General features: G+C 40.4%; 1 protein-coding gene and 1 long non-coding RNA gene across 2 annotated transcripts in view; one reads left to right on the plus strand and one right to left on the minus strand.

Moving 5' to 3' along the window:
* GNA13 (G protein subunit alpha 13) overlaps positions 1-20,643 on the plus strand; it is a 32,531-nt gene extending 11,888 nt beyond the window's left edge. The window contains exons 3-4 of the mRNA XM_079965607.1: positions 14,243-14,293; positions 16,345-20,643. Coding sequence (XP_079821733.1) covers positions 14,243-14,293; positions 16,345-16,920 — 627 coding nt within the window. The 3' untranslated portion in view covers positions 16,921-20,643. The remainder of the gene's footprint in view (positions 1-14,242; positions 14,294-16,344) is intronic.
* On the minus strand, positions 14,330-16,351 carry LOC307210172. The gene is made up of 2 exons (XR_013835900.1): positions 15,307-16,351; positions 14,330-14,558 (listed from the first exon to the last, which is right to left on the minus strand). It is a non-coding gene; the product is annotated as an uncharacterized lncRNA (long non-coding RNA).
* Positions 20,644-25,240: the final 4,597 nt, after the last annotated feature.

A 25,240-nucleotide genomic window follows, 5' to 3' on the forward strand; every position in this document is an offset into this window, starting at 1 on the left:
AAAAGAATTAAGCTGGGTGCCATATGCTCAGCTTCTAAACTGTCTTCCAAGATGAAGACTGCAAACTGAATGTCTCTGCTAGGTACCTGTAATGCATGCTTGGGAAACCTCTGCCCACAATGCTGGGCAGGCTGGGATCCTAATTTGACTTGCAAGGCCATTTTCTCACCGCCATTTTCTCTACTCTCAATATCATATGATGTCAGATGTGGGGGAGATAAAAGTGTGCTTCAGATTCATTTTAAATTTGGCTGCTTGCTGAGTTGGGCTCTATTTGGAAGGCTCCTGAACTGAGAAGATCCCTGCTACAATCAAGGCTTGCATTGCACACTGAACTTAAATGCCCACCCATCGCTGGGATTGGGGAACTGTCAGGAGCAGGCAGATGGATGGGATCCAGTTGTCCACCCCTGCTAGCATAAGCTATTCATTTTGCAACAGTAAATCTTGGTTCTAAAGGGAACACTATTGTTATATTTGAGATCCCACATACTGTGTGGAATATACTCCTAGCCTAGAGACTTTTTCATTCGATAAAACTGATTGAATTGGGCTGCACCCACGAAAGTGTGTGCCTCAGTAAACCAGCTAGTCTTTAAAATGCTACAATTTTTTTTAAGCGACATTGCTACCTCTTTCAATATAATCACATAGTATGCATAGATCAAAGTCATGCTCTATTTAATTAACTTCCAGGTTTGCTATACAATGCTAATATTTTTTGTGTAGTTGTCTAATTCACAAGGCAATATGAACTATTTTGAGATATGAATCATAGATCATGTTTCTTCAAGTTATAAGGGCCTATTGTGTAAACATGTCATAACATTAAATAGGTTATACAAATAGATATTTAGAGTCGACCAAAGGTTTCAGATGACTCTCAGAGTAGATAATAGAAATCCACTGAATAGATGTAAACCATAAGTTAAACAATCTGTGCATTAAATAAAAGATCTGCCATGAGGACATTTTGGCCTGAAACAAACATGCGTAGTACTGTTTAGGTAGTGACTTCAAAAGCACGTCATGTGCAAGTAGATAAATAGGGACTGCTCCAGCGGGAAAGTAAACAGCATTTCCGTGTGCTGCTCTGGTTCGCCAGAAGCGGCTTAGTCATGCTGGCCACGTGACCCGGAAGCTGTCTGCGGACAAACGCCGGCTCCCTCGGCCTATAAAGCGAGATGAGCACCGCAACCCCAGAGTCGGTCACGACTGGACCTAATGGTCAGGGTTCCCTTTACCTTTATTGTTTGTAGCGGACGGTCTGCTTGTTTTCAGTTTTACTGTTTTCCATTTGTTGTGCTTAGTAGGGTCTGTGTGCTAGCCTTTTATTCACTGCTTAACATGTTTGAGTACTAAATAAAGTACATTGCAAGATTTGGGTGATTTCTGCTACAGTGTGGGAAAATGCGGTATTTCTGAATCATTTTGAGTCTCACATGAAATTACTTCATGTCGTGCAGAGCAGTTCCCACACAGCACCTGTGCTTTAGAATGAATTGACATTACCGTGGAACCTCATGTTACGTACCGTCCTCCTTACGAATACTTCGGGTTACCAGCTCCATTAACCCAGAAGTAGATGCTCCCAGTTGCAAACTTTCCCCTGGGATGCAAGTGGAAGTTGCGCTGCAGCGGCGGGAGGCACCATTAGTGAAAGCACGCCTCATGTTAAGAACAGTTTTGGCTTAAGAACAGACCTCCGGAACGAATTAAGTTTGTAACCGGAGGTACCACTGTAGATGTAGCTCCTCTCTAGGAGAACTTACCTGGTGAGATCGCTCTCTTATTTTTCCCCAATAAGGAATAGGGAAAATATTTGCCTCAGAGTCAGGTGATCAGAGCTTGCGACTTACTGTCTAGAAAGATTGAAGTTTCCTGGATTTGATACAGTGATCTGGCCATTAATACAGGGGTTCACAACCTCTTTAAGCCCTTGGGGCACATTTGGACATATAAGAAACTGATTTGAGCACCACTAAATTTCCATTTCACGTAAAAAGGACTGGTGGTGCTCAGAAGCCGCCACCCCACCCCCCAAAGCACCCAACTTCGTATATGGCAGCCACTTCATACACAGAATCTGATAGAAATTATCAGGAACGATCATTTTCTGGTTCATTTTGAAATCTCTGAAAACAGCCCCTTTTCATAAATTTTATTTATATTATTTAACATAGTTTTACAAAACAACCCCATGGCCAGGAACAATTAAAATAAGCACAATATAAACAACAGCAATAAAGAACAGATTAATATTTTTATTAGAGGCAGCTTAATTGCAAATCAGTGTACAGTGGAACCTCAGTTGTCGAACGCTTTGGAAGTTGAACGTTTCGGCTTTCGAACAACAACCCGGAAGTGAATGCTTCCATTTTCAAACATGCCTCAGAAGTCGAATGGCTTCCAAGGCGCGTTTCTCTATTTTTTTTTCAATGGATTTTGCTGACTGGCAATTGCGCCTTGGTTGTTGAATGTTTCAGAAGTCAAACGGTCTTCCGGAATGGATTATGTTTGACAACCGAGGTTCCACTGTACAGGCATAATTCTCCCTCCAGAAGCACCCACAGATAAACATTCCTTAGGTGGGTGGCTCCATACCTGGAAGATAGGCAAATTACCCATTCTGGATGGGGTTGCACTCCCTCTGAAGGAGCAGATGTGGGCACTCCTAGATATATCTTTGCCGCTAGAGGCCCAAGTGTCCTTTGTGGCCATGACTACCTTTTACCAGCTTGATGTGGTTCACCAGATGTTTCTGGACAGGGACAGAGCTAAGATCAGCGATAAGAGTGCTCTTAACTGCTGCCTTTTAACCATCAAAGCAGAGTCTAACCATACATCACTTAAGACTGGAGATAAGCCTGTGCCTGCTTCTGGCTTGAAATTTGAATTGCCTGATGTCAGGCAATTGAAAAGTAGGTACCCCACCTACTTGTCAAAATTATCATTATTATTTATTAAATTTCTATGCTGCCTTTCATCCAAGGATCACAGGACAGTTTACAATATGAAAACACAAAGATGCATAACATAATAACAAAGAAAAACAAAAATGGCATTCAGGGGTGGACAAGTTCTGGATCCGGTCCTCAGGGTAGAAAATGGTCCCCACCTCTGGTTTACAACAACTGAGCAATGTTGCGTAGAGGTATTAGACCTCCCTGCAGGTTAGGGGTCTCGTAGGGTAGCTTGCAATAGCCCTGCATTGTTGTCCATTTTTATCCTCACATTGTAGATTGGACTGAGAGTAGTTGAAAGACCTACATTGGCTCCCAGTACGTTTCCGAGCACAATTCAAAGTGCTGGTGTTGACCTTTAAAGCCCTAAACGGCCTCGGCCCAGTATACCTGAAGGAGCATCTCCACCCCCATCGTGCTGCCCGGACGCTGAGGTCCAGCGCCGAGGGCCTTCTGGCAGTTCCCTCATTGCGAGAAGCAAAGCTACAGGGAACCAGGCAGAGGGCCTTTTCGGTAGTGGCGCCCGCCCCCCTTTGGAACGCCCTCCCATCAGATGTCAAAGCGATAAACAACTACCTGACATTCAGAAGACATCTTAAGGCAGCCCTATTCAGGGAAGTTTTTAATGTGTGATATTTTAGTGTTTTTTGGTTTCTATGGAAGCCGCCCAGAGTGGCTGGGGAAACCCAGCCAGATGGGCGGGGTACAAATAATAAATTATTATTGTTATTATTATTATTATTATTATTATTATTATTATTATTATTATTATTATTAATAGTTTACAGCAACCCTACTGTGTAGTTCAGTGTTTTACTCCTGTTGCAGAATGGACAGCTGTGCAAAGAGGCAGACTAGCCTACAGTATCCCTGCAATGTACTCCACTGTTAATAGTGCCTTCATAAATCCCCTGTTCCTCTCAGGGCTCAGCAAAAGTGAATCAACTTGGCCACCTTCCTGGCCATATGCAGCTCTCAGATACACACACAAATGTCATGCTCTATGGAACTGGAGGCAGACAGATTGTATTATGAAATGTTCAGTAAATCATCATTTGATATTTTAGCTTGAAGCACCTATCAAACATTTGAAACAAAAATAGTATTGTGTGACTGGAACAAATGTATTGTCTGGTGGTAGGTACTAGTGTATTTGAGATTAAATTGTATAGATTCATGGGGCAAGTGATACAGGTATGAATTAATAGCTTTTTGTGATGGCAATGGCATAATCAGGTGACTGTTTTTAATCTGATGCTGATCTTCACTTTAGAAGTTTTTGAAGGGCTAGCATGTAAGAGGAAGGGAGAGATGTCTTAGAGTGGTGGCATCTTATTTCTTAAACAAAATCAACTATTTCTGTACAAGATTATTAGCTAAAGGAATATTTAGTGGAATAGAAAAACCTTGCAAATAGTGTCTAACTGTAAAAACAACTATATAAGCCAGTTGCATTTTAATTTTAAATTTGGAGTTAGAACAATTTGGATAAATCTAAATTGAATTAATTTGCTTCTGCATAGTTTTACACTGGAATATATTTGTTTAAATCCAGTGAGGCATAGTTTGCGTTTGAATAATGTTGTGGCTTCTATGTAGATTTAGCATCTCTCTAAATAATTTGAATATTCTCTTAACATGTTCATACAGTATTCAGATCTTTGGATGCTGACTTCTGTCATTTAACTGAAATAAGATGTAGAAATGGCCCCTTGGTCTGTTAGCAACTTTGAAAGAGAATTGTCATTAAAACTAGTGCAAGACCATTCCAGGAAGAATTAGAACAGTGTCTTTCTTCAGAATCCTGTTTACGTCTGTGACAATGCTTGCAAGCCTTTGATCAGATTGTCAATGACAGGAAAAGGTGTGTTTGGTTAGAATCTCTACAGTTTGTTTCTCTTTTTAGCATGAAAAGCAGTGGAGAGAAATGTTCATTATCCACGTAAGCAATTGCAGTCCTGTGATTTGTCACTTGCATATCCCTAGGCGAACACTTGATTGGGAAACGGCCCCTGCTGTAGTGATAAATATGTTCAACTTCTAGCCCAGAGTTACAGTATGTTGTGTCAGTCTTGCTATCGGAGCATTAAAGAATTTATAGTCCTTTAATGGCAAAAGATATGGAGGACAAAAAACATGGAATGAATACTCTGCAATAAAGGCTGAATTGCTGGTGCTGTGCATCTAATGTTAAAGTGTTATCACCTTGCTTAAAGAATCATACTAGGTTAGGTTGTGTGTAGCTAGGTCACTATCTCAGTGGCACTAAGGAAAATACCATAAAAGTAAGGCCTGAATTGCTTTTAGCACTAGAAAAGATGAAGCTGGAGAGGGGGAAAGGGTTGTGCATGTAAACAACTGGCATGAGAGCTTACAGGCCTGTCTTTGAATAGCTATGTATAGGGTTGATCTAATCGGTTGGGAACCAGCGTAGAAACAACAAGAGAGCCAGCCTCAGAAATGCTCGTGGCTGTGTAGCTATATTTCAATGAACTTTTTGTTTTTGTATGTCTTCAATGCTCAAGTTTTATGTGATGACGCCAGACCCGTTTGTTTAAACCTCCTTCTGACCTATTGAGGTACAAAGCTTGGGGTGTTCGATTTCCATAATTCCTTTTCTCCTGTAAGGACGCTGAACCTGGAGATAAGAAATGAACTCATGAAGGATGACTTGTAAAGAGATTAGCAATGGACATGCAAGAAGGGTTCAGCTTCCATTCTCTGTGTTCCCCTGTGAACCTATGTGGCTGAATGGGGACATGAACACTGATTTCCCCCGTCCAAGTTCAATACTTGATCCGCTGTTCATCACTAGGAGTTAGCTTTCACCCTTATTAAGAGGCTGCATTTCGCCTGTTGGAATATTTCTGGATTAAACTTTTGCAGTAATCTCTCCTCTGATCTCATAGAAGTAGATTTAAATTAGGACATGAAGAAGTTGCTACACGGTGTTTTCCAGCCCAAGCAGGAAATGCAGGCCAACAAAGACAAATGTTGTCAGGCTTTCAGAGAGAAAGCATCTAGTGGTGGAAAGACATGAAAAACAGTTTGCTAAATGCAGCAGGCCTTTCATATGAAATTTCTCCAGAATTTTATATAGATGTTGAAATCAGCACTGGAAATGGACTGGAAGGCTAACTGGAGAACGAGGCTTCAGGAAAAAGGATGAAGGAAATAAGAAACTGCAGGAAAAGGAGAATCCGAAGAAAACCCTGAAGATCAGTAAAGGTTGTGGGGTGGGGCAGGAAGGAAGATGAGTCAAAAGAGAAGGTGGCTGAAGGAAGGGGGACAAAGCAGGCTATGGACTGACAAGGAGGGCATGAAGAAACAGTGGTGAAGGCACAGAACTGAGGAACCAAGAAGAAAGCTGTCAGAGGCAAAACTAAACTAGGGACTATGAATTATCAGCAGTATGGAAATAGACAGATGGGGGGGGGCATATGCGGCCCATGAAACCAAGGGCTATAGGATTGTAGACCCTGAAAGTGGTGGTTTGGCAGTCATGGTTTCACCTTTGTCTACAACATTCTGACCCTAGTAATGGGGGGGGGAAGGGGGTGAATGAGAGCTAGAAATTAGTGGGCATCAGGTGGGTGCTGAATTTTACTTAGTCATTAGCACACACTACAAAGGCTTTTAGTATTGTGCATTTTACAGTGGTACCTCGGGTTACATACGCTTCAGGTTACAGATGCTTCAGGTTACAGACGCTGCTAACCCAGAAATAGTGCTTCAGGTTAACAACTTTGCTTCAGGATGAGAACAGAAATTGTGCGGCGGTGCAGCGGCAGCAGGAGGCCCCATTAGCTAAAGTGGTGCTTCAGGTTAAGAACAGTTTTAGGTTAAGTACGGACCTCCGGAACGAATTAAGTACTTAACCCGAGGTACCACTGTAATTGTGAATGTTTTGGTAAGCCGGGGAAGAAAACACTATAAGTGTTGATTTGTGATCAGTGAGCTGTCTGGCTGTGTTACTGAGACATTGCTGGATACTGAGGGAGGTATGAACCTCTCCCAGATGCCCAAGCTATTGGATGTAGCACCAAGCATAATTTGAGGGGCAGGATGTATGGCTTTGGACTCTGGACAGCATCTGCCTCATCAGATGCCCTATTCAGCAGTTGGCCAGTTCTGTACCTATTGTTTTTCTGCCCACATCACCCTATTTGAACTGATACAGGTGGTCTTGAGGGTGTTATTGAAGACTCCAAGGCAATGGGGTTGAGGACTTTAATGTCCATGCTTAGGCTACTTTGTCAGGAGGACCTTGGAATTTCATGGCTTGTGCAGTTGGAGGATGTGGATAAGCTTCTTAGATAATTGAATCCCAACATGTATACTCTGGATCCTTGACAATTGTGGCTGTTGAAATCAGCAATAGAACTGGGCTGGAGATGAAGGTAGTGAACATTTCACAGAAAAAAGGGTGTGGTTCCTATCGTTCTGGAGGTGGTGGTTAAATTCATTAAATACAGTAAATCCTTATTGAATCCACAAACCTTGAGCTAGCCTCTGATCGCTAATATTTCATTATTAGTCACAGTATTAGAACATATGATAGCTTCCCAACTTGACATGCTGATGCTGATTATTTGGATCTGTTTCAATCAGTCTTCATACCTTAGTTTGGGTAAGAACAGTCTCTGTCTCATGTGGACGGCTTACATTAGGGAGTAGATTGGGTGGGGCAGAGGGGATGTGACCCTGTTGGTTCTTCAGTGGCTTTCAGTACCATTGACCATGGTATTCTTCTGGCCAGTTTAGCTGATTGATTGGTAAAACATTTGTCAGTGTTTTTTGAAGCACTGTTAAAACAAAGCAATACTTTAATCCAGTCTTCCCCAACTTAGTGTCCTCCAGATATTTGGATGGCACTAAGTTGGGGAAGTATTACTCTGTTTTAACAGTGCTTCAAAAAAACACTGACAAATGTTTTACCGATCAATCAGCTAAATCTTTGTTGACTAGTCAAATGCCCAACCCCAGTGCCAGATCACATAATGAAATTTGTAGTCATACCCTTTTCCATTTTTACTTGCAAGCTTTAATCCCTCATTGGACAGCACAGAGTAACTAGCAAAGAGTCATATAAGCTTGTTCGAATGTCATTCTGGTATAGGGGCTTTTTCACTCTTGATTTTCTCCTGTTTGGCTTCCCACTCTTGGCGAAGTTCTTCTCGTAGGTGAAGAATCTCACCGTCTGTTTTATTCCTCCTGTCACCGTCAGGCAGGAAGCTGGTGTCCACATCTGAGTTTCTTCTTGGGGGGCCAGGTCCTCCCACTCCAGCTCTTCTTCCTCTTCCTCCTCATTCAGGGTGAAGGACAAAGTAGAACAGAATTCAGAATTCTGCAGAATTCAGGTGCAGAATGTGGCTCTAAAACTGCACCAATCCTAGCGTACTATAGTTGTTCTGGTTTACTGACAAGTAGTGGGCAAGGATAGGGACGCAGGTGGCGCTGTGGGTTAAAGCCTCAGCGCCTAGGGCTTGCCGATCAAAAGGTCGGCGGTTCGAATCCCTGCGGCGGGGTGCGCTCCCGCTGCTCTGTCCCAGCGCCTGCCAATCTAGCAGTTCGAAAGCACCTCCGGGTGCAAGTAGATAAATAGGGACCGCTTACCAGCGGGAAGGTAAACGGCGTTTCCGTGTGCGGCTCTGGCTCGCCAGAGCAGCGATGTCACGCTGGCCACATGACCCGGAAGTGTCTCCGGACAGCGCTGGCCCCTGGCCTCTTAAGTGAGATGGGCGCACAACCCCAGAGTCTGTCAAGACTGGCCCGTACGGGCAGGGGTACCTTTACCTTACCTTTACCTAGTGGGCAAGGATAGTCTGGTCTGTATCTCTGGTGGTGGGAAGAGCACAACTGCAGGGCAGCTCAGCTTTTTTACAGGCTCTTTCCCCTGTCTTTTGAGGGGGTGACCTCTGACTTGCTGAACAATGGGGTCCAGAGCCAATTGCTCAGGTCTCTCAGGTAAGCATCTTACGTACTCTTTGCATTTGAAGAGGATGGAACAGCTTGACTTGGAGAACTGGTGGTACTAGGAGACCAAGGTCGGGTGTGACAAGTAACACGTTGCATTGGGCAACTTAATTGTGCAGTTAAGTTGCAAGGGATCTTTTTTTAGAAGCCTTTTTGGATATTCAGCTCTCCCATTTGTGAATAATTCTGACTGCCTCGCCAGCAGAAGGGCACATTGGTTTATAGTGCATAGATAGTTAGTGCTGTTGCCTGTTTGCAAACTGAAACTGGATTCTATGACTAATTTGCCAGATGTCTGACTCAGATGGAAATAGGCTAGGCTTCTGTAAATGAATACAGTATTTAAGGAGAAAATACTGATTTTGCTTTGGATGTGTCATCAAGTTCTAGGTTAAGTATTTCCTTTCTCACAGTTCATCATAAACCAGCACTTGTCTAACTGTACTAAAATGTTTGCTTAAACTTTCTTCAGTTGATCACAAGACTACGGGGAGAACCACATGCTATCTAAATACAGCCCCTCTGAAAACGGAATACTTGCTGTTTATGAATCAGTGTATTTAACAGTGAGCATCTGTAGATTACTCAAATCTTTCAGTTGGAAAAAAAGACCAGGCTTTGTAGCTGAGTTTGGCCCTGGATAATGCTGATGAATTCAACAAGAGAGCAGATGTTCCATGAGCATTCAGAGACACTGGATGAAGGCCAGCAAAATGACAGAAGGCCTTTTTAAACTTTGTACACCAGTGATGTTGTTAAGCTTCTTTGCCATCTTAGTGTACAGAAATTCATACAATGTTCAGTTACAGGGTAGGGTTGGAGGATCTCTATTTGTAACCCTGTGGAAACATCCAAGCTCAAATATCAGTGGTCACAAGTCTGTTAGATTTATAGAGTTAACACTTGGTTACTGATAGCTTCTGACTGTATAAGGAAATGAATGGCATGCATGTGTGTTTGAAATTGCTTGTGATTTTCTCATATTTTTATACTTTTCATCTTGACATGTTCTGTGATGGTTTTAAATGGGATATTCTAGTTCTCTATGCCCAATTTGAGTGTAGCCTCTCCTTCATATATTTTGGGCATCATATGTCGGTATTAACACCTTAAATTGGGCTCAAAAGCAAATTCACAACCAATGCAGATTTCTGGACTAGTGTAATACATGTCTGGTCAGAGCTGGCCGTTAGCAGCTTCGTTGTGCATTCTGCACAAGCTGCAGCATCCAGATACTCTTCACGAGCAGCCCTACGTAGAGTGCATTACAATAGTTAAGTCTGATATTCAATAAAATACACAGTGGATTTGCACAAAAACCTGGAAGAGCAAGTCCTTTGGCATTCTCCTGAAATTTTGATGCATCTCTAGGTGAAAGAAAAGGGGGAAACAAAGATACACTGTGGAGCGGGAGTTGTAAATGGGGATGACAGAAACGAAACAAGGAAATATATTTGCTGTATCTTGGCGATTTCTTAACAGAAATGTTTGAGATTTCATATGAGTACGGCATTCAGCACTTAGGTGCTCTATTTCATAGTTTGGGCAAGTGGTCTGGATTTTATAGACATCTGGAAAAAACGGCTGTCATCTTAAATTTCAGGTAAAATACTATTTATTCATTTGCTTAGGGGAAAGCAAAATTCACATTTGGCATCCCAAAGTACATAAAATACAACCTTCAGAACTACAAACAATAACATTACTTATTTGGTGAGTACTGTAAAAGTTTTCCCTAAGTTAGCAAAACCTTGTCAGACAATACTATAGGCTTGCAAGTTTGTCTAAATTGTTCTGTATTTTTTGCTGGTAGAACATGGTTTGCTATGTGGTTGAAAAATTCATCATTTAATGCTATCCTTGGTTATAAGAAACCTCAGTGCAGTTTCCTCTTTCACCACAGAGTTCTTTTTGACCTCAAGCAAATTACCGAGTGATTGATCTCTTCCTCTTTAAAGGTGCAGATGAAATTACAGCGCAATCTATAATTTAGGAATCATTAAAAGCATAGTCTAGGAATGATTAAAAACATAGCCTTGCACATATCTACTAAAAAGTAAGTTCCACTGAGTTCATTGGGATTTGCTACCAGGTAAGTGTGTTCAGAATAACAACAGAAGAGGGTTAACCTCTGTAAAATGAAGGAATAGATAGACATAGACATGAATGGTGAACTGTAAACTTACTCTGATCCTGAATGCCACAATATATGTCATGGAAATTTCTGGACAGTGGATCAGTTGTTGTTTAGTCGTGTCTGACTCTTCGTAACCCCATGGACCAGAGCACAGCAGGCACTCCTGTCTTCCACTGCCTCCTGCAGTTTGGTCAAACTCATGTTCGTAGCTTTGAGAACACAGTCCAACCATCTCGTCCTCTGTCGTCCCCTTCTCCTTGTGCCCTCCATCTTTCCCAACATCAGGGTCTTTTCCAGGGAGTCTTCTCTTCTCATGAGGTGGCCAAAGTATTGGAGCCTCAGCTTCAGGATCTGTCCTTCCAGTGAGCACTCAGGGCTGATTTCCTTTGGTTTGATCTTCTTGCAGTCCATGGGACTCTCAAGAGTCTTCTCCAGCACCATAATTCAAAAGCATCAATTCTTAGGCAATCAGCCTTCTTTATGGTCCAGCTCTCACTTCCATACATCACTACTGGGGATCTGGGAATGAATTCATCATATGTTACCTGCACAGTGGATAACCCCTTAGAATAAGCACAGATTTGAGAAAGTGAAATGCAAGCAAGCAAGCACACTGTATTTCTCAATAAATGATTCTGAATGAGTACTGTAACATCTATAATCCTAAATGTTTTATTGTGGCAACAGTTTGCTTCCACTGGATACATCAGGTATCCTGGTAAGGTGGCCAGTACACATTAATATAGATTTAAAGCCTAATAAAACAGGATGTGAGATTACAGCATGTACCCCTGATTAAAATAACTCTCAGATTGAAAGATGGTGAAGAACGACGGAAGTTCATGCAATTCGTGAATGGACACTGAGAAGATTCCAGGAGACGTGCTGAGTGCTGCCTTGCTGCACCATACTAGTTGTATTTATGATTTCTTCTCCCTCCCCACTGCTAAGTGTTATATGACGCAATTGCAATTATACAGTGCTGTGCAGAACAACGTAGAAGTAAAGCTGAGTGTCATCAGTGCAGTGATGACACTTCAACCTCATACCTCTGCATGACTTTCCCCAACAGTTTGGAAGCCAAGATTTATTCCACATATTCTCTGGGTCAAAGATGTATGTGAGCCTCAGGTTTGTCCCATATCTACCCTGTATGTAGTTTATGCAAAGTGAAAACATGTCCTTGGCTGGAACTTCGTTTTCTATAAGACTCTATGAGTAACCATTGCATACTTTTCACATTGGCAAACAGGAGTGCTTCGTGCAACACAAGTCTGGTGGGACATTTACATTAGCACGATTGTTGTGACACAAGATTTCTCAAGCTAAATCCCACTTCATTAGGTGCAAGAAATGTGATCCTGAGTCAGGAGACTGGTTACAGGAAAGATAAAATTCATTAGTGAGGCCAAATCGTCATGAAATGTGAGATATATGCAAGAGTCCATTCACATTGGCAGTGATTGATGGTGATGATAACTGTACACATAAGATGGAAAAGGAGAGAAAGTGAGCGGGACGACTGTGTGGGAGAAAGGGAACAGAGAAAAGGGAGTGGCTAAAAGAGGGAAAGAGGATCTTTGAAAATCTTCCAATTGAGGATAAACATTTATACATCTAAGAGAGTGCATGTTTGCACCACAGTAAATCTTCATGCTTACAGTTCCTCAAGATTCTTTTTTTTACGTCAGGAGAATGACATGGTTATCCTTCCAGAATTTGTCACTCTTCACAGTGGTTATTACATGCATCCGCACCAGGCCCTGCAGTTGCACTAAATGCAGATTTGTTTCTTATTATGAAAACCTGATTTGACCAAATTAAAATCTAAAGCCTGAAGATATGCTGTGTGCATTTTGTGAGTACTAGCAGGATTGTAACCATAAAGGGGGCTGTGAGAAACAAGAGTGGTATGTTGATGCTTTTCTTTTTATCTTTTATCTTGAGTTCAATCTTATGGACTGGTGCTTTCTGGAGTACTCTTCTTGTGTTCTGCTTTATTGTGATGGTGTTTTAATAAATTATCTGGGCATATTTGTTTTATTGCTTTAAACTGCTCTGGGTTCTTTTTTGGGGGAAATATGGAATAAATGTTTTTAGATTTAAAAAGAGCATGCTTGAGCGTTTTCTGAGATTTGCAGGGAAAAAGTAAACTTTGAAAAAAAAAAATAAGGGAACAAAAAAGCCAAACATCCAATGAGAACTGCAAATACTGGAGTGTGGAGGATACAGAGTGCAATGCTCTGCTTGGAGAGAATGGCTGCATCAAATGGTGGATAGGAGCACATATTTTAAGAGAAGTGGGGTACACTGCAGCATTTTGTTGCAGGGCATGCTGACTTATTCTAATAGCAATTGTGTTTTCTAGGAATCACACTGTGCTAGCCCCAGTACTATAGGGCAGTTGTAATCTTTCTCGAACCTGCCATACATAACAAAGCATTTCACTACTTAAAGAATATTTTGTTTGAAGGATACTGAGTCAAATGATAGCCCCCCCCCCCCCCGATGATGAGCCATCTCTGGCTTGTGCCAGCTATATTAACTTTCTGTATGCATGGAAAGGTAATTTGAAATGTGCGTTTTTCAAAACACTTTCTTAAAAAGATGTACTAGTTTATGGTGAACATGGCGGGAGCTATATTCCAACGTTCTCTGTTATTAGTGACTTTGCACTTCCTTGAAATTTGGGTTGCTGCTTGCTACAGCCAGTTGTATTTATTGAAATAGAATCTTATGTGCATGTAACTCATATGAATGTCAATGTATCAATCTTCCCCCTTTAAACAGATGAGCAGCAAATTTGTGCAGGCAAATTATGCAGAAGTTCAGAAATCATTGTCACACTTGCAGTCATTTCCCCATCTTTACCTCCTTGTAAGCAGAATTTCTAAACAGTTACCTTGCACACCCTGATCCCATGTACATTGGTCCCAATCCAGGAGTGTTCAGAATGCTTAAATTCCCTGGAATCAATGTGCTTGCCCTATGATAGATTGTGGCCATTGATTTGATGCAAGTCCCACAGATCTTGGTGGCATTTGTTTTCAAGCAAGTGTGTTTAGGAATGGGGTGCAATATACCTGCTATATCTAATTTGCATTAGATAGTTGTATTCATATATTACCTATGAAAAGCAATTAACTGTACAATTCCTTCATTTTAGGGGGAATCTGTGAAATATTTTCTGGATAACTTGGATAAACTTGGAGAACAAGTAAGTGTAACTTCATTGATTTTTAAAGCAGTCTGGTATGTTTTGAATGTTTTTATTTATTTAACAGCTTGTAACAGTTGAAAGTTAATTTATATTGCAAATTAAAAGTGAGAAAACATGCCAACAAACTGCTTATGTGGTGTTTGTGTTTAGTAGTCATTGGCGTCCTCTACTAAGCTTCCTCCATTAACTCAGAGTGCTATGGTTGATGCTAATAGTGTTTTTCGTCTGCTCAAATTGCATGTTGCCCAGTTCTTGGGCAGCTCTAAAACACAGTAAAGCGAATTACAGCGTCTTCAGGGCCACAGTTTCCATCAGGGTTATAGAATTGTTTATAAGCTCCAAAGGCATACAAAAAAGGTGGAAGCTAACACAGGCCTTGGCTTAGTGTTATGAGCAAAGCAGTGCTCATGGTTTGTTTTATCTCTAAACATTAATGGGTAAGTAAGGAACAAAGCGGGGGGCAGTGGAGGACAGGAGTGCCTGGCGTTCTCTGGTCCATGGGGTCACGAAGAGTCGGACACGACTAAACGACTAAACAACAACAACAAAGGAACAAAGCCTGACTTCTGTTTATGATTTGTTTGGAGAGAAACAAACTACCAATGCAGGTTTGCGTGTTAACACTAAGCCTAGGTTTCATGGTTGTTTCTCACATCTCTAGGCTGGGTGGAACGATGAAGCAGGAGCAGTTTGAGCAGTGTGCTTGAGCACATTGCTTATTCACGGCAAGCCATGGCTTACTGCAGGGGTAGGCAACCTAAGGCCCAGGGGCCGGATGCGGCCCAGTCGCCTTCTGAATCCGGCCTGCGGATAGTTCGGGAATCAGCTTGTTTTTACATGAGTAGAATGTGTCCTTTTATTTAAAATGCATCTCTGGGCTATTTGTGGGGCATAGGAATTCGTTCATTTTAATTTTTTTCCAAAATATAGTCCAGCTCACTACATGGTCTGAGCGACAGTGGACCGGTACACGGCTGAAAAAGATTGCTGACCCCTGACTTACTGCTTACCATGAAGTGCAAATTGAGCCATAATCACTTTTCAGCTAGACAGTTCTGTTTTAGTTGAGTTGGTTAATCTTGTGTAGCGGGAGTGAGCCTGTTGAATTGGGCTTTAGGCCCCAGCAGCAGCGACGTCGTGACAAGCGTCTTGGGAAGGAGGGAAAGTTCCCAGCATTTCTCAATCTATCTTGCCTTCACATCAAGCAGCACACGCCTTTCTTCAGCTCCCGTGTTTGTCTTCCACGTTCTTCTGCTTGTTAAGCAGCATTATTCTGGGCTTAGGTGTCTGCTTCTGAAAGATAAAGATCCTAAACTTGAACGATATTATGCGGAGAAGAAATAGCATTGCGAATCTGCATAGTCAAAAAGATTGAAAAGTAGCAAGCTGTGTCCTTTTCTGTCCATAAAGCTCTTCTGTATTTCTTTTCTTGGTTAGAACAAATCAGCTAGGATATGTTAGCATTTTAATTCTGCTTTGCAAAAAGTGCTCCTGTTAGAAATCTTCAAGATGACAAGGTATAATTTGATCAATCTCCACAGGGAAGAATTATATTTTTTTCTCTCAAGTGCATTGCAGGGGGTTGACGGAGATAAGGGTCCCTTCCAACTTTAAATTCTATGAATTTAAGTTTATGAGGGACTTTATTTAATGTTCAGACACACTATTAGTTACTTAATAATATAGCTAACTTTGCAGAATGTTAGAAATTAGGTAAGTGTTTTCCCGAATAAAACACAATCATAGAAAATGGTTCCCTTCTCTTCTCTCCCTGCCCCCAATAATTTCTCTTTCTGAAACCATATATTTGTCACTGAAAACTTTTTAATCAATTAAATGAGATAAACTTAGAATGGTATCATTCTCATTATACTTTTGGCACTGTATCGTACACGCAACTACTGAGTTATTTAAAAAAACACACACATTTAGATAACAAAGGATGATAAAATCTTTTGTTTCAAACATTCCAGGGCAGTTCATTTTAATGTTCAGTACCATTCACAGCACCTTAATTAACTTTGGCTGTTTGTTTGTTTGTTTCTTAGGACTATCTTCCCTCCCAGCAAGATATTCTACTGGCACGAAGACCTACAAAAGGGATTCATGAGTATGATTTTGAGATTAAAAATGTTCCCTTCAAGATGGTTGATGTAGGTGGCCAAAGGTCAGAGCGAAAACGTTGGTTTGAATGCTTTGACAGCGTCACTTCTATATTGTTCCTGGTTTCATCGAGTGAATTCGACCAGGTACTTATGGAGGATCGACTAACAAATCGCCTTACAGAATCTCTGAACATTTTTGAAACTATAGTCAACAACCGGGTTTTCAGCAATGTCTCCATAATCCTCTTCCTAAACAAGACAGACTTACTTGAGGAAAAAGTGCAAAAAGTGAGCATCAAAGACTATTTCCCAGAGTTTGAAGGGGATCCCCACAACTTAACAGACGTCCAAAAATTCCTGGTGGATTGTTTTCGCACGAAACGCCGGGACCAGCAGCAGCAGAAGCCCTTGTACAACCACTTCACCACTGCTATTAATACAGAAAATATCCGCCTGGTATTCCGTGATGTAAAGGATACCATCCTTCATGACAACCTCAAGCAGCTCATGCTACAGTGATGCGCAGCAACAACAAAAAACTTTGATTTGTGTTAATAGTTTACAGCAGGAGTTGGAAAAAGGTCTTGTCCGACCTCACGATGTGTGGGGTAAAGCTGCTGCTGTTCCAGTTAATTGCCAACTTCTCTCAAAATTCAGGCTTAAATCTTTTCCGCTATATCTCGTGTCTTGAAAGAGTTTTCATTTCTTAACAGACCTCAACTTTTTTAAAGCTAACTCACAAGTTTTAACCTCTTCCCTCTTTTCAGCCTGACGAAGCCTGTACTCCAATAACAAGTAACTTGTAGACATGCAGTTTAAAGAATTTACTTCGGAAACTTGATTAAGTTTAAAAAGCAGTTTTGGCATGTGAAAGGGCTATAGAAGAGATTTGTATAACTCTGGACTGCTCTCCAAGCTTGGCCAACCACCACCGTCAGTTCTTTGTGGCAAATAGCTCCACCCTGTCAAATAATTAAGCTGTCTTTGAAGTTTACAAATGCATTTTTGCTTCCATGCCAATATAGGATGTTCGCCAAATGGTACCAGAAAGGAGGTCCGCTACCCGGGAATTATTTAATCAAAAAGAATCATGCAAAGGGACTTCTGATCTTAATTGGTCATTGTTAGATCATGTGGTTTGACAAACAAATCTATGCTTTAAGTTTGGAACTAACTAGCTTAAATCGCACAGCTGTTTGCAGCTTTAGATGTCTGCCAGTTGCTGTGAATTAACTGTTTTAAGAATGTTCCTTGAGGATTGTTGTTGTTGTTCAGTTAGCTCATACATTATGGTTTGGATGATGGAGGAAACCAAGCGAGAGATTTGTTTCTGTTAAGCAGCAGCAGTGTTTATAGATGTCAGGTGCATCTATAGTGTTGACAATACTGAGAATGCACATAACTGTATTAACATACAGGACTGAATATTAAATTGCTGGCCAAAAATGCAGAAAGCGATTATCAAAAATTATAAGGGAACTGAATGTTAACCTTGAAATGCCATATTGCAAGACAATGGCATTTTAAAAGGCCTCCACTTTCCACCACAGTTGCTGCACACCTCAATAACTCAGCCTTGTAAGCACCTCATTCACTGAAAACACAACAGTTTTGTGGAACTAACTGCCTTTTTTCATCTCAATTCTGAGGAGGCTAGTGACATTTTTGATTTCTCAGGTCTTGGTTTAAAAGCCCATATGTTACTAGTTACTCTGGATTTCCAAGTTAACTGTAAACATAACTTTATGCTATGCTTTAAAGGGAACATCTACAAAAGCAATGGATACTAATGCCTGTTCTAACGCTTTACTCTCATAAATGTTTTAATGGTTAACATGATCAGAGATTAGCAGCACAGTTCCCCCTTTTTTTGTTACACAGGCCAAATTTGATGCATTGCTATTGTAATTCCATAATCTTTGTGAAAGGAAGTCAGTCAGCAAAATCCATAGGTTTGAAACCAATTTAGTTTTGCTGTCTAGATCCAGGTAACTTGAGAGCTCGTGCCAATTAAGTGCTTTAATAGAACAGGCTCAGTGTGGAATAGTGAGCCTATTACAGCATCAGAAAACACTGTTAATTGATGCAGAATCCTTTAACCTAAAGTGCCTCTTAATTGCTTTTCCTTGCGGTGGCCTTAACACAAATGCCAATGTTTCAGATTGTGGCCTTCTGTGGGGTGGGGTGGGGACTCCATTGCCAGGTTAAACTTAGCTACAGCACAGAGATGTTGCATATTTGCTAGAAAATACTAAAAATAAAAATGAAACCACCCACTCAGATATTCTGAAGTGTAACAGTATAGGTGTAGGTGTTCTGAGGATAATATTTCTCCCACTCCTGTATTCTTTCAGGAATCAATCAAAATCGGTATGCAAAGCGCTTTTTGCTAGTCTTCTAAGTAATATATAGTTAAGGGCAGTATTTGTTTTTAAATGTGTTAACAAATCATGATTTATGTGGAACTACAAGCAAATGGGAAGAAACAAAATGGTTTCATTGGTTCAGTTTTATAATATTGCTAATGGGTATAGTTTTTAAAGTGCGTGGTGCACAAATTTTCCATTGTACTCCAGAGGAATTGCTAGAAGTGGAGAGATTTGGAGTATTTGGATTTTTTTAACCAAAAGGAGACATTTGGGGGTGGGGCTGCAAATTTAATTAAGGGAACTAGGGAGGAGAGGGCTGGCAGCTTTCCCACTCAGTCTCACACATACACAGCTGCTTTTCCTCCACAGCTTGGTGGTGGGGGTGTCATTTTGATAGGAAAATCAGCTAGAGGGAAAAGAGTGAAGCAGCCACTGGCTACTCATCCACTTAACCTTTCATGGCAACTTCAAAAAAAGTCATGGGAAAGATACACACAACTGTGTGTCATGTCTAGTTTGGTAGAACCTTACATTTTCAGATGTCACCTTCAAATACAGGGCTGGTTTGTAAGAACACTTTTTCTCAAGTCTCGCTTAACAAAATGCTTCCAAATTGCTTTTGCAAATTCCGGGATTTGTATTTAAGTAAAATTAGAGAGTAGAATTTTCATTCTAACCTCCGTGGAATAAACATGGAGTGATCTTGCATATAATATTTTAGACTGCAACAAAAATCTGAAATAAAACATTTAATGCCAAAATTCTTTTAAAAATTCAGTAGAAAAATTAAGGCAACTGATCTTTTTAAACAACAAAAACCCAGTCTTAACTTTAGCCTCATGCCTTATTTTGGAGTAGCACTGTATAAACAGCCACTTTTCAAAGCTTAAAGAACCCTCTTTTCTCAATGAAGTGCAAGATGGGACTACTGCTGCCCCACTCTCAGGCTTCTTGAAAAGCTCACTGCAGTGTGGGAGAGCAGTTTGAAGAACCCAAAAACTAGAGGGAGACTTTGAAAACAGCCCTGGAAAACAAGGTGATGGTTGCACACTCTCAAGATGCTTTTCACTTAAACCAAATGTGATTTTCTTGTAAGATTATTTGGAAACTTATCTTAAGAAGAAGCCTAGGTTGAATCCAGACTTGGTCATATTTGGAAAATTATGGGACTCTTCCCATAATGATTTCAGTGGATCTGTTCTAAGCATGACTAAGTCCACATCCAATTCATTGGCAGCAAATTCTTGCTTGAGCCCCTGATTAGATTTTCTTTGTGCTAGAGTCAACTGCACAAAGACCAGTTTTTTTTAATAGGCCTTTTCTGGTACCACAACAAAGACATCCCTAAGACCAGACTTGTAAAGATGACACAGCATTGTAATACTGCCATTTGCAGTTTTCTTTTATCTTGTACTTGAAAGCAAATTGCCACTTACTTAAAACTGCTTTCTCATTCTTCAAGAACATTGAGAGCTTACATTCTAGAAACCTTTTCTCTAAAAATATATTTGGTAACAACCTCACATAATATTTATCTAATGAAACCAGGATTTGTATTAGCTTTGTATAAATGTGGGGTGTTTTGTGGCTTTACATTTTTTTTATATATTTGTAACTTTTGTAACTTTCCAGGGACTAAGAGAATCTGCTACTTTGTAAAAAAAAAAATCCCTCTTGCCTTAGTTCAGCATCAGCAATAAATTATTTCTAAAGGTCTTAAAGGCATAATTTTAAAATGGTTCGGTTACTAATAGACGAAAGCCTCTTTGAGATTTATGTTGCTCTCTGTACATACATTGCAGGTGTTCCAACTATTAATATTTGCCTTATGTAAATTACTGACGGTAAATAAACAATATACATCCTCACTGTGCATATGGAGTTTGTATCTTTGTGTATATTAGATTGAGGTTTTATAACTTGCTGGCAATGCAGCCAGATTTTGACAACTGCCTGTCTTTGAAACATTTAAAATTCTAACGTATGTGGAACTTAATTGTATTTTGTGGGTTTGCGTTGTCTTCTCTAGCTGCAAAGTAAGCAATTCTGTGCATTTTTGCCATTGGAAAAATAAGTGCCATTTTAGAGTTTTGACACACCCAAGTGTCCAAAAGTTAAGCGAAAAGTTTACTAAACATTGAATCTCATCCCGTGTTGAAATACAGAATTTTGGTGTAATTTGGAATTTATTTGGAAGAGGAGGAAAATAGTGGGAAGAGTAGAAGCATAGAGAGTAAAGTGTGAGCTTGCCAAGGCTGGAATGTTGAAAAGAATTCTGATTGTATTAGTCCTAAGTTTTATATTCTGCAGTCCAAGGCATTTTGACTACTAACTCCATTATTTCACTTTTCACATTATGTCACTAGCAGTACAGTCCTAACCTTGATAACTTGCAAGTAATTCCTATTTAAGTTTTATTCTACATAGGATTGAAGCATGTAGTAGTTATTCTCAGACATGTGCTGGTGTCACGTTGCCCAAAACAAACAAGTATTTAGAAGCAGAGCTTGATCCTTGCCTATAAAAGGAAAACTTTCAGATGGCAGTCGGCACAATAGTATTAGCATGTTGACTTAGCAGAGTAATAGAGCTACTTAGAAACCAATAGGTCAGTGTTAGGAAAGAGCTTTATGGTCTCCATTTACGGGATACATCCATGTGACTTGATTTGAAGTTCGTTCTTTTCCCCAAGAAGCCCTCTACGTGTTGAGTGAAATTTCTCAAGCCTCCCTTCCTCTGAAAGTAGTTTTAAGGTTGCACAATGAGCAGAAAAAAGTGGAAGAGCACTCCTTTTGTGACGTTTTGCTAAACACTCACTGAGTGGCCTCATTGTGGTAGTGCATTCCTAATTCCGGTCAGGATTATCAGAGCTGAAATGAAGTTTCAACGTGTGCGTGTGTGCTTCTTTTAATTCATACCTCTTCTATACACAGTCCAAGATGGCATTTGTTGTTGTTTAGTCATTTAGTTGTGTCCGACTCTTCGTGACCCCATGGACCAGAGCACGCCAGGCACTCCTGTCTCCCACTGCCTCCCGCAGTTTGGTCAAAATCATGCTGGTAGCTTCGAGAACACTATCCAGCCATCTCATCCTCCATCGTCCCCTTCTCCTTGTGCCCTCCATCTTTCCCAACATCAGGGTCTTTTCCAGGGAGTCTTCTCATGAGGTGGCCAAAGTATTGGAGTCTCAGCTTCAGGCCTGTTGTCTTTGCCCATGGAGTTTTCTTGGCAGGGATACTGGAGTAGCTTGCCGGTTCCTGCTCCAGGTGGATCACATTTGGTCAAAACTCTCCACTATGACCTGTCCATCTTGGGTGGCCCTGCACGGCATAGCTCATAGCTTCTCTGAGTTATTCAAGCCCCTTCGCCATGGCGAGGCAGTGATCCATGAAGGGGTAGATGACATTTAAACATTCGTAAATCTAGAAAATAAATGATCCGTGTAGTGTTTTGGACATGCAATAGTGTGGAATTAACACAACCAGCCAAATCATTCCAAATTCAAATATGGGTGGCAGAGGCAAAAGGAAGGAAAGAAGTGTCCCTTTTTCCTTAGGTGCAGTCGCAAGAAAAGCCCGCTGGATCAGGCCAGTGGCCCATCTGGTCCAGCATCTTGTTCTCACAATGGTCTGTGGGAAACCTGCAAGCAGGAACTGAGTGCAAGAGCTCTCTCCCTGCTTGTAGTTTCCAGCAACTGGTATTTAGAAGAATACAGCCTCCAACCACAGGAGTCCTTTTTACCCAGACATAACCTCATTAGGAATTGCAGAAGAGCACTTTAGTTTTCCAGCTACCCTAGGCTAAAGCAATTGAGACATTTTGGCTGCATCCACTGAGTGTGCCTCCACTGATATTAAGGCTCTTTGATGCAGCAGCGCCTTGTCAGTGGAATAGGTATTGAGGTGATATTCCTATATCATGTGTCATGCTGCTCTGAAGGGTTGGGCAGATTTATAAAGATGGCAAAATCATTTAAAACCACATTGATCTGTTCTGGTGATGCAAAACTTAACTGGATATTTATATTGCCTTTCAGGGCCATGAAACACCTTGAGGGGTGTCTGACATCACGGTAGGGCTGTGGTTCAGTTGCAGAGCACCTATTCCTGACATCTCCAGGTGGGGCTGGGAAAGACCTGTCTGAAATCCTGGAGAGGTGCTGCATATCATTAGAAAATACTGAGCTAGATTGATTTGTAAAAACCTGTTGCCTTTGTTCTATCTACTGGAGCACAGGGACAGATTTGGAAGCCTTTTAGCTATTCGTCCAAACACAGCTCCAACCTAGTTAAGAGGCAGAAGGAACACCAGTAAATATAAACTTTACAAAACTAGTAAGGGTCTTAGGTGGCGATTTTCAGATGGTGTTGCTTGCTTTTCTATCTATATGCCAGTATCAAGCACGTCTGCTCACTTTTTAAACTTTAAAAACAAGGTTTGATATTTAATTTTGATTCTCCCCTCTACTAAAAAAAGAACATTATTACCCCTATTTTCTGTTTCCTTGTTCCCTGAACACATTCTACTTCACTATTTCCTCTGATGTATGCATTCAATACTTTGTTGGTACAGTTCATTCTTTTATCTCCAGGAATTCCAGAAAACAAATGTATCTAAAATGTGCAAAAGGCAAAAGCACATTTCTTCATTTTATTTATTTACTTTAAAGTGAAATGTTACTGTGATAAAATCTTCCCCTCTCTGAGTATGTGTCACAGGAAAGATTTTTTTTTAAAAAAAGAAAGGCTTCTCTATAATACACACAGAACATGTTTCTGAGCACATCAAATATTTGATTCAATTGTATCATCACAGTATTGCATTAAAATAAATTTTTGCATGCGGTACTGCTGTTAGAAATAAACATTGTTGTCCTGATTTCCTAATAGCAGAACTTAAAATTTAAAAATATTCTCAAAAAATATGGCTACTTAATTTACATTAAATTTGAGTTTACTATAAAGTTTTAGAGAATTCTGTAAAAAAGAAAAATGGAGTACTCTTGCGTACTCTTTTGTCTTGCAATGTTTGAAAATGGGGTTGACACAAAATATCCTATAAATCCAGTGTAATCTAATTACTTAGCCCAATAAACTGACACTGGCACACCTAGAAATACAATATGCTATTTAGACTATAGTGTAAGCTGCACACTCTTATGGTGAAACTGAGACACAGTATTGCTGTTGGGGTGTGTCTAAGCAAGAGGATTTTGTATCTTCTGCTACAGGAAATCAGATAAGGAAGTGGCGTTCATTTGTACAAAAGCTTGTACCTCCTCAGTAAAACCCTTTGCACAATTGGACTGGACAGAAGTGTGTCTCTGCAGTTGTTTCTCTTTCATTCATTACACAAACCTTTTTTTAAAAATTGCTTAATTCAGAACATTATGCTAACACCAAACTAATTTCTTTTGTAGAAGCTAAACTTGGCTTTGCTATCTCAGAATCTACCTATTTGACAATTGTTTCTCAATATCCCATCTGTAGTTTTTCAGTGTACCATCATAAATATTTAGGATATGTTGCTGAAATTCTATTTTTTTAATAGAAGAAAAGTTAAAGCCCAAATTTGATGGATTGGTTCATATATGTGGGAACTGCTCATGCTGCAATGTGTATCTCTACAGTGCAGAACAAAGCTGGGATGCAACAAGAATATATATAATAAAGTGGAAATGACATTGAAAGGTTTACCGATGATAAAGTGTAGCTTCTTTCTTCCTGAATAAGGTAAGACCCATCCCAGAGCATCAATTCATTCACACACTCTTATTAACTTCTGTACAATCTTGCAGCTGGGACAACAGGAAATAGCTATTTTTCATTTAGTACACACCCTTCCCCAGCACTGCCCTATTGTTCATATTCTGCACTAATGAAATCAGGATACTTGTCATTGTTTGGTTCTGCAATAAAAGTAACATAATAGAGAAATCTAAAAACTAAATTTCTGCATGTGCAGAGGGAAAATCTATACTTGATATACTAATCTCCTAAAACTCACATCAAGTTAGAAAAGGCTCCTGTTCAAAATGAAAACCAGTCCGAAACCTTAGTTTTACACTAAAGGCATCACGTCTCCTCACGTGATGTTCTGGGCTGGACTCATTGCATAATATACATATTACTTTGCCCTATTGTATATTCCAGTGCTTATTTTCAAGAGATCCTGCACGGTAACCTGCCTGGTTGCCCTATGACCAGGTTGGCAGCAAGAGCCATGGGAGTAGCTGGAGGGTAAAGCTGCCCCTACATCAAATAAATAAAAATAAATAAAAATTGAAATAATATTTGAAATGAAAATGCTCATTGTGGTCACTTGTACCACAGAGCAGTCATTCTTGCAGAGTAAAGACCTGGCTACTGTTGAAGATGACTGGAGCATCTCAATCGGCTATGCTTACTGAGCGTGCACAGAAAAACTATGGCGGGGAAAGGAGGAATTTGAGAAGTGCTGAAAAGGTTTTC

This window comes from Podarcis cretensis, assembly GCF_951804945.1.
Source record: "Podarcis cretensis genome assembly, chromosome: 2".
In the NCBI taxonomy this organism is placed as follows: domain Eukaryota; kingdom Metazoa; phylum Chordata; class Lepidosauria; order Squamata; family Lacertidae; genus Podarcis; species Podarcis cretensis.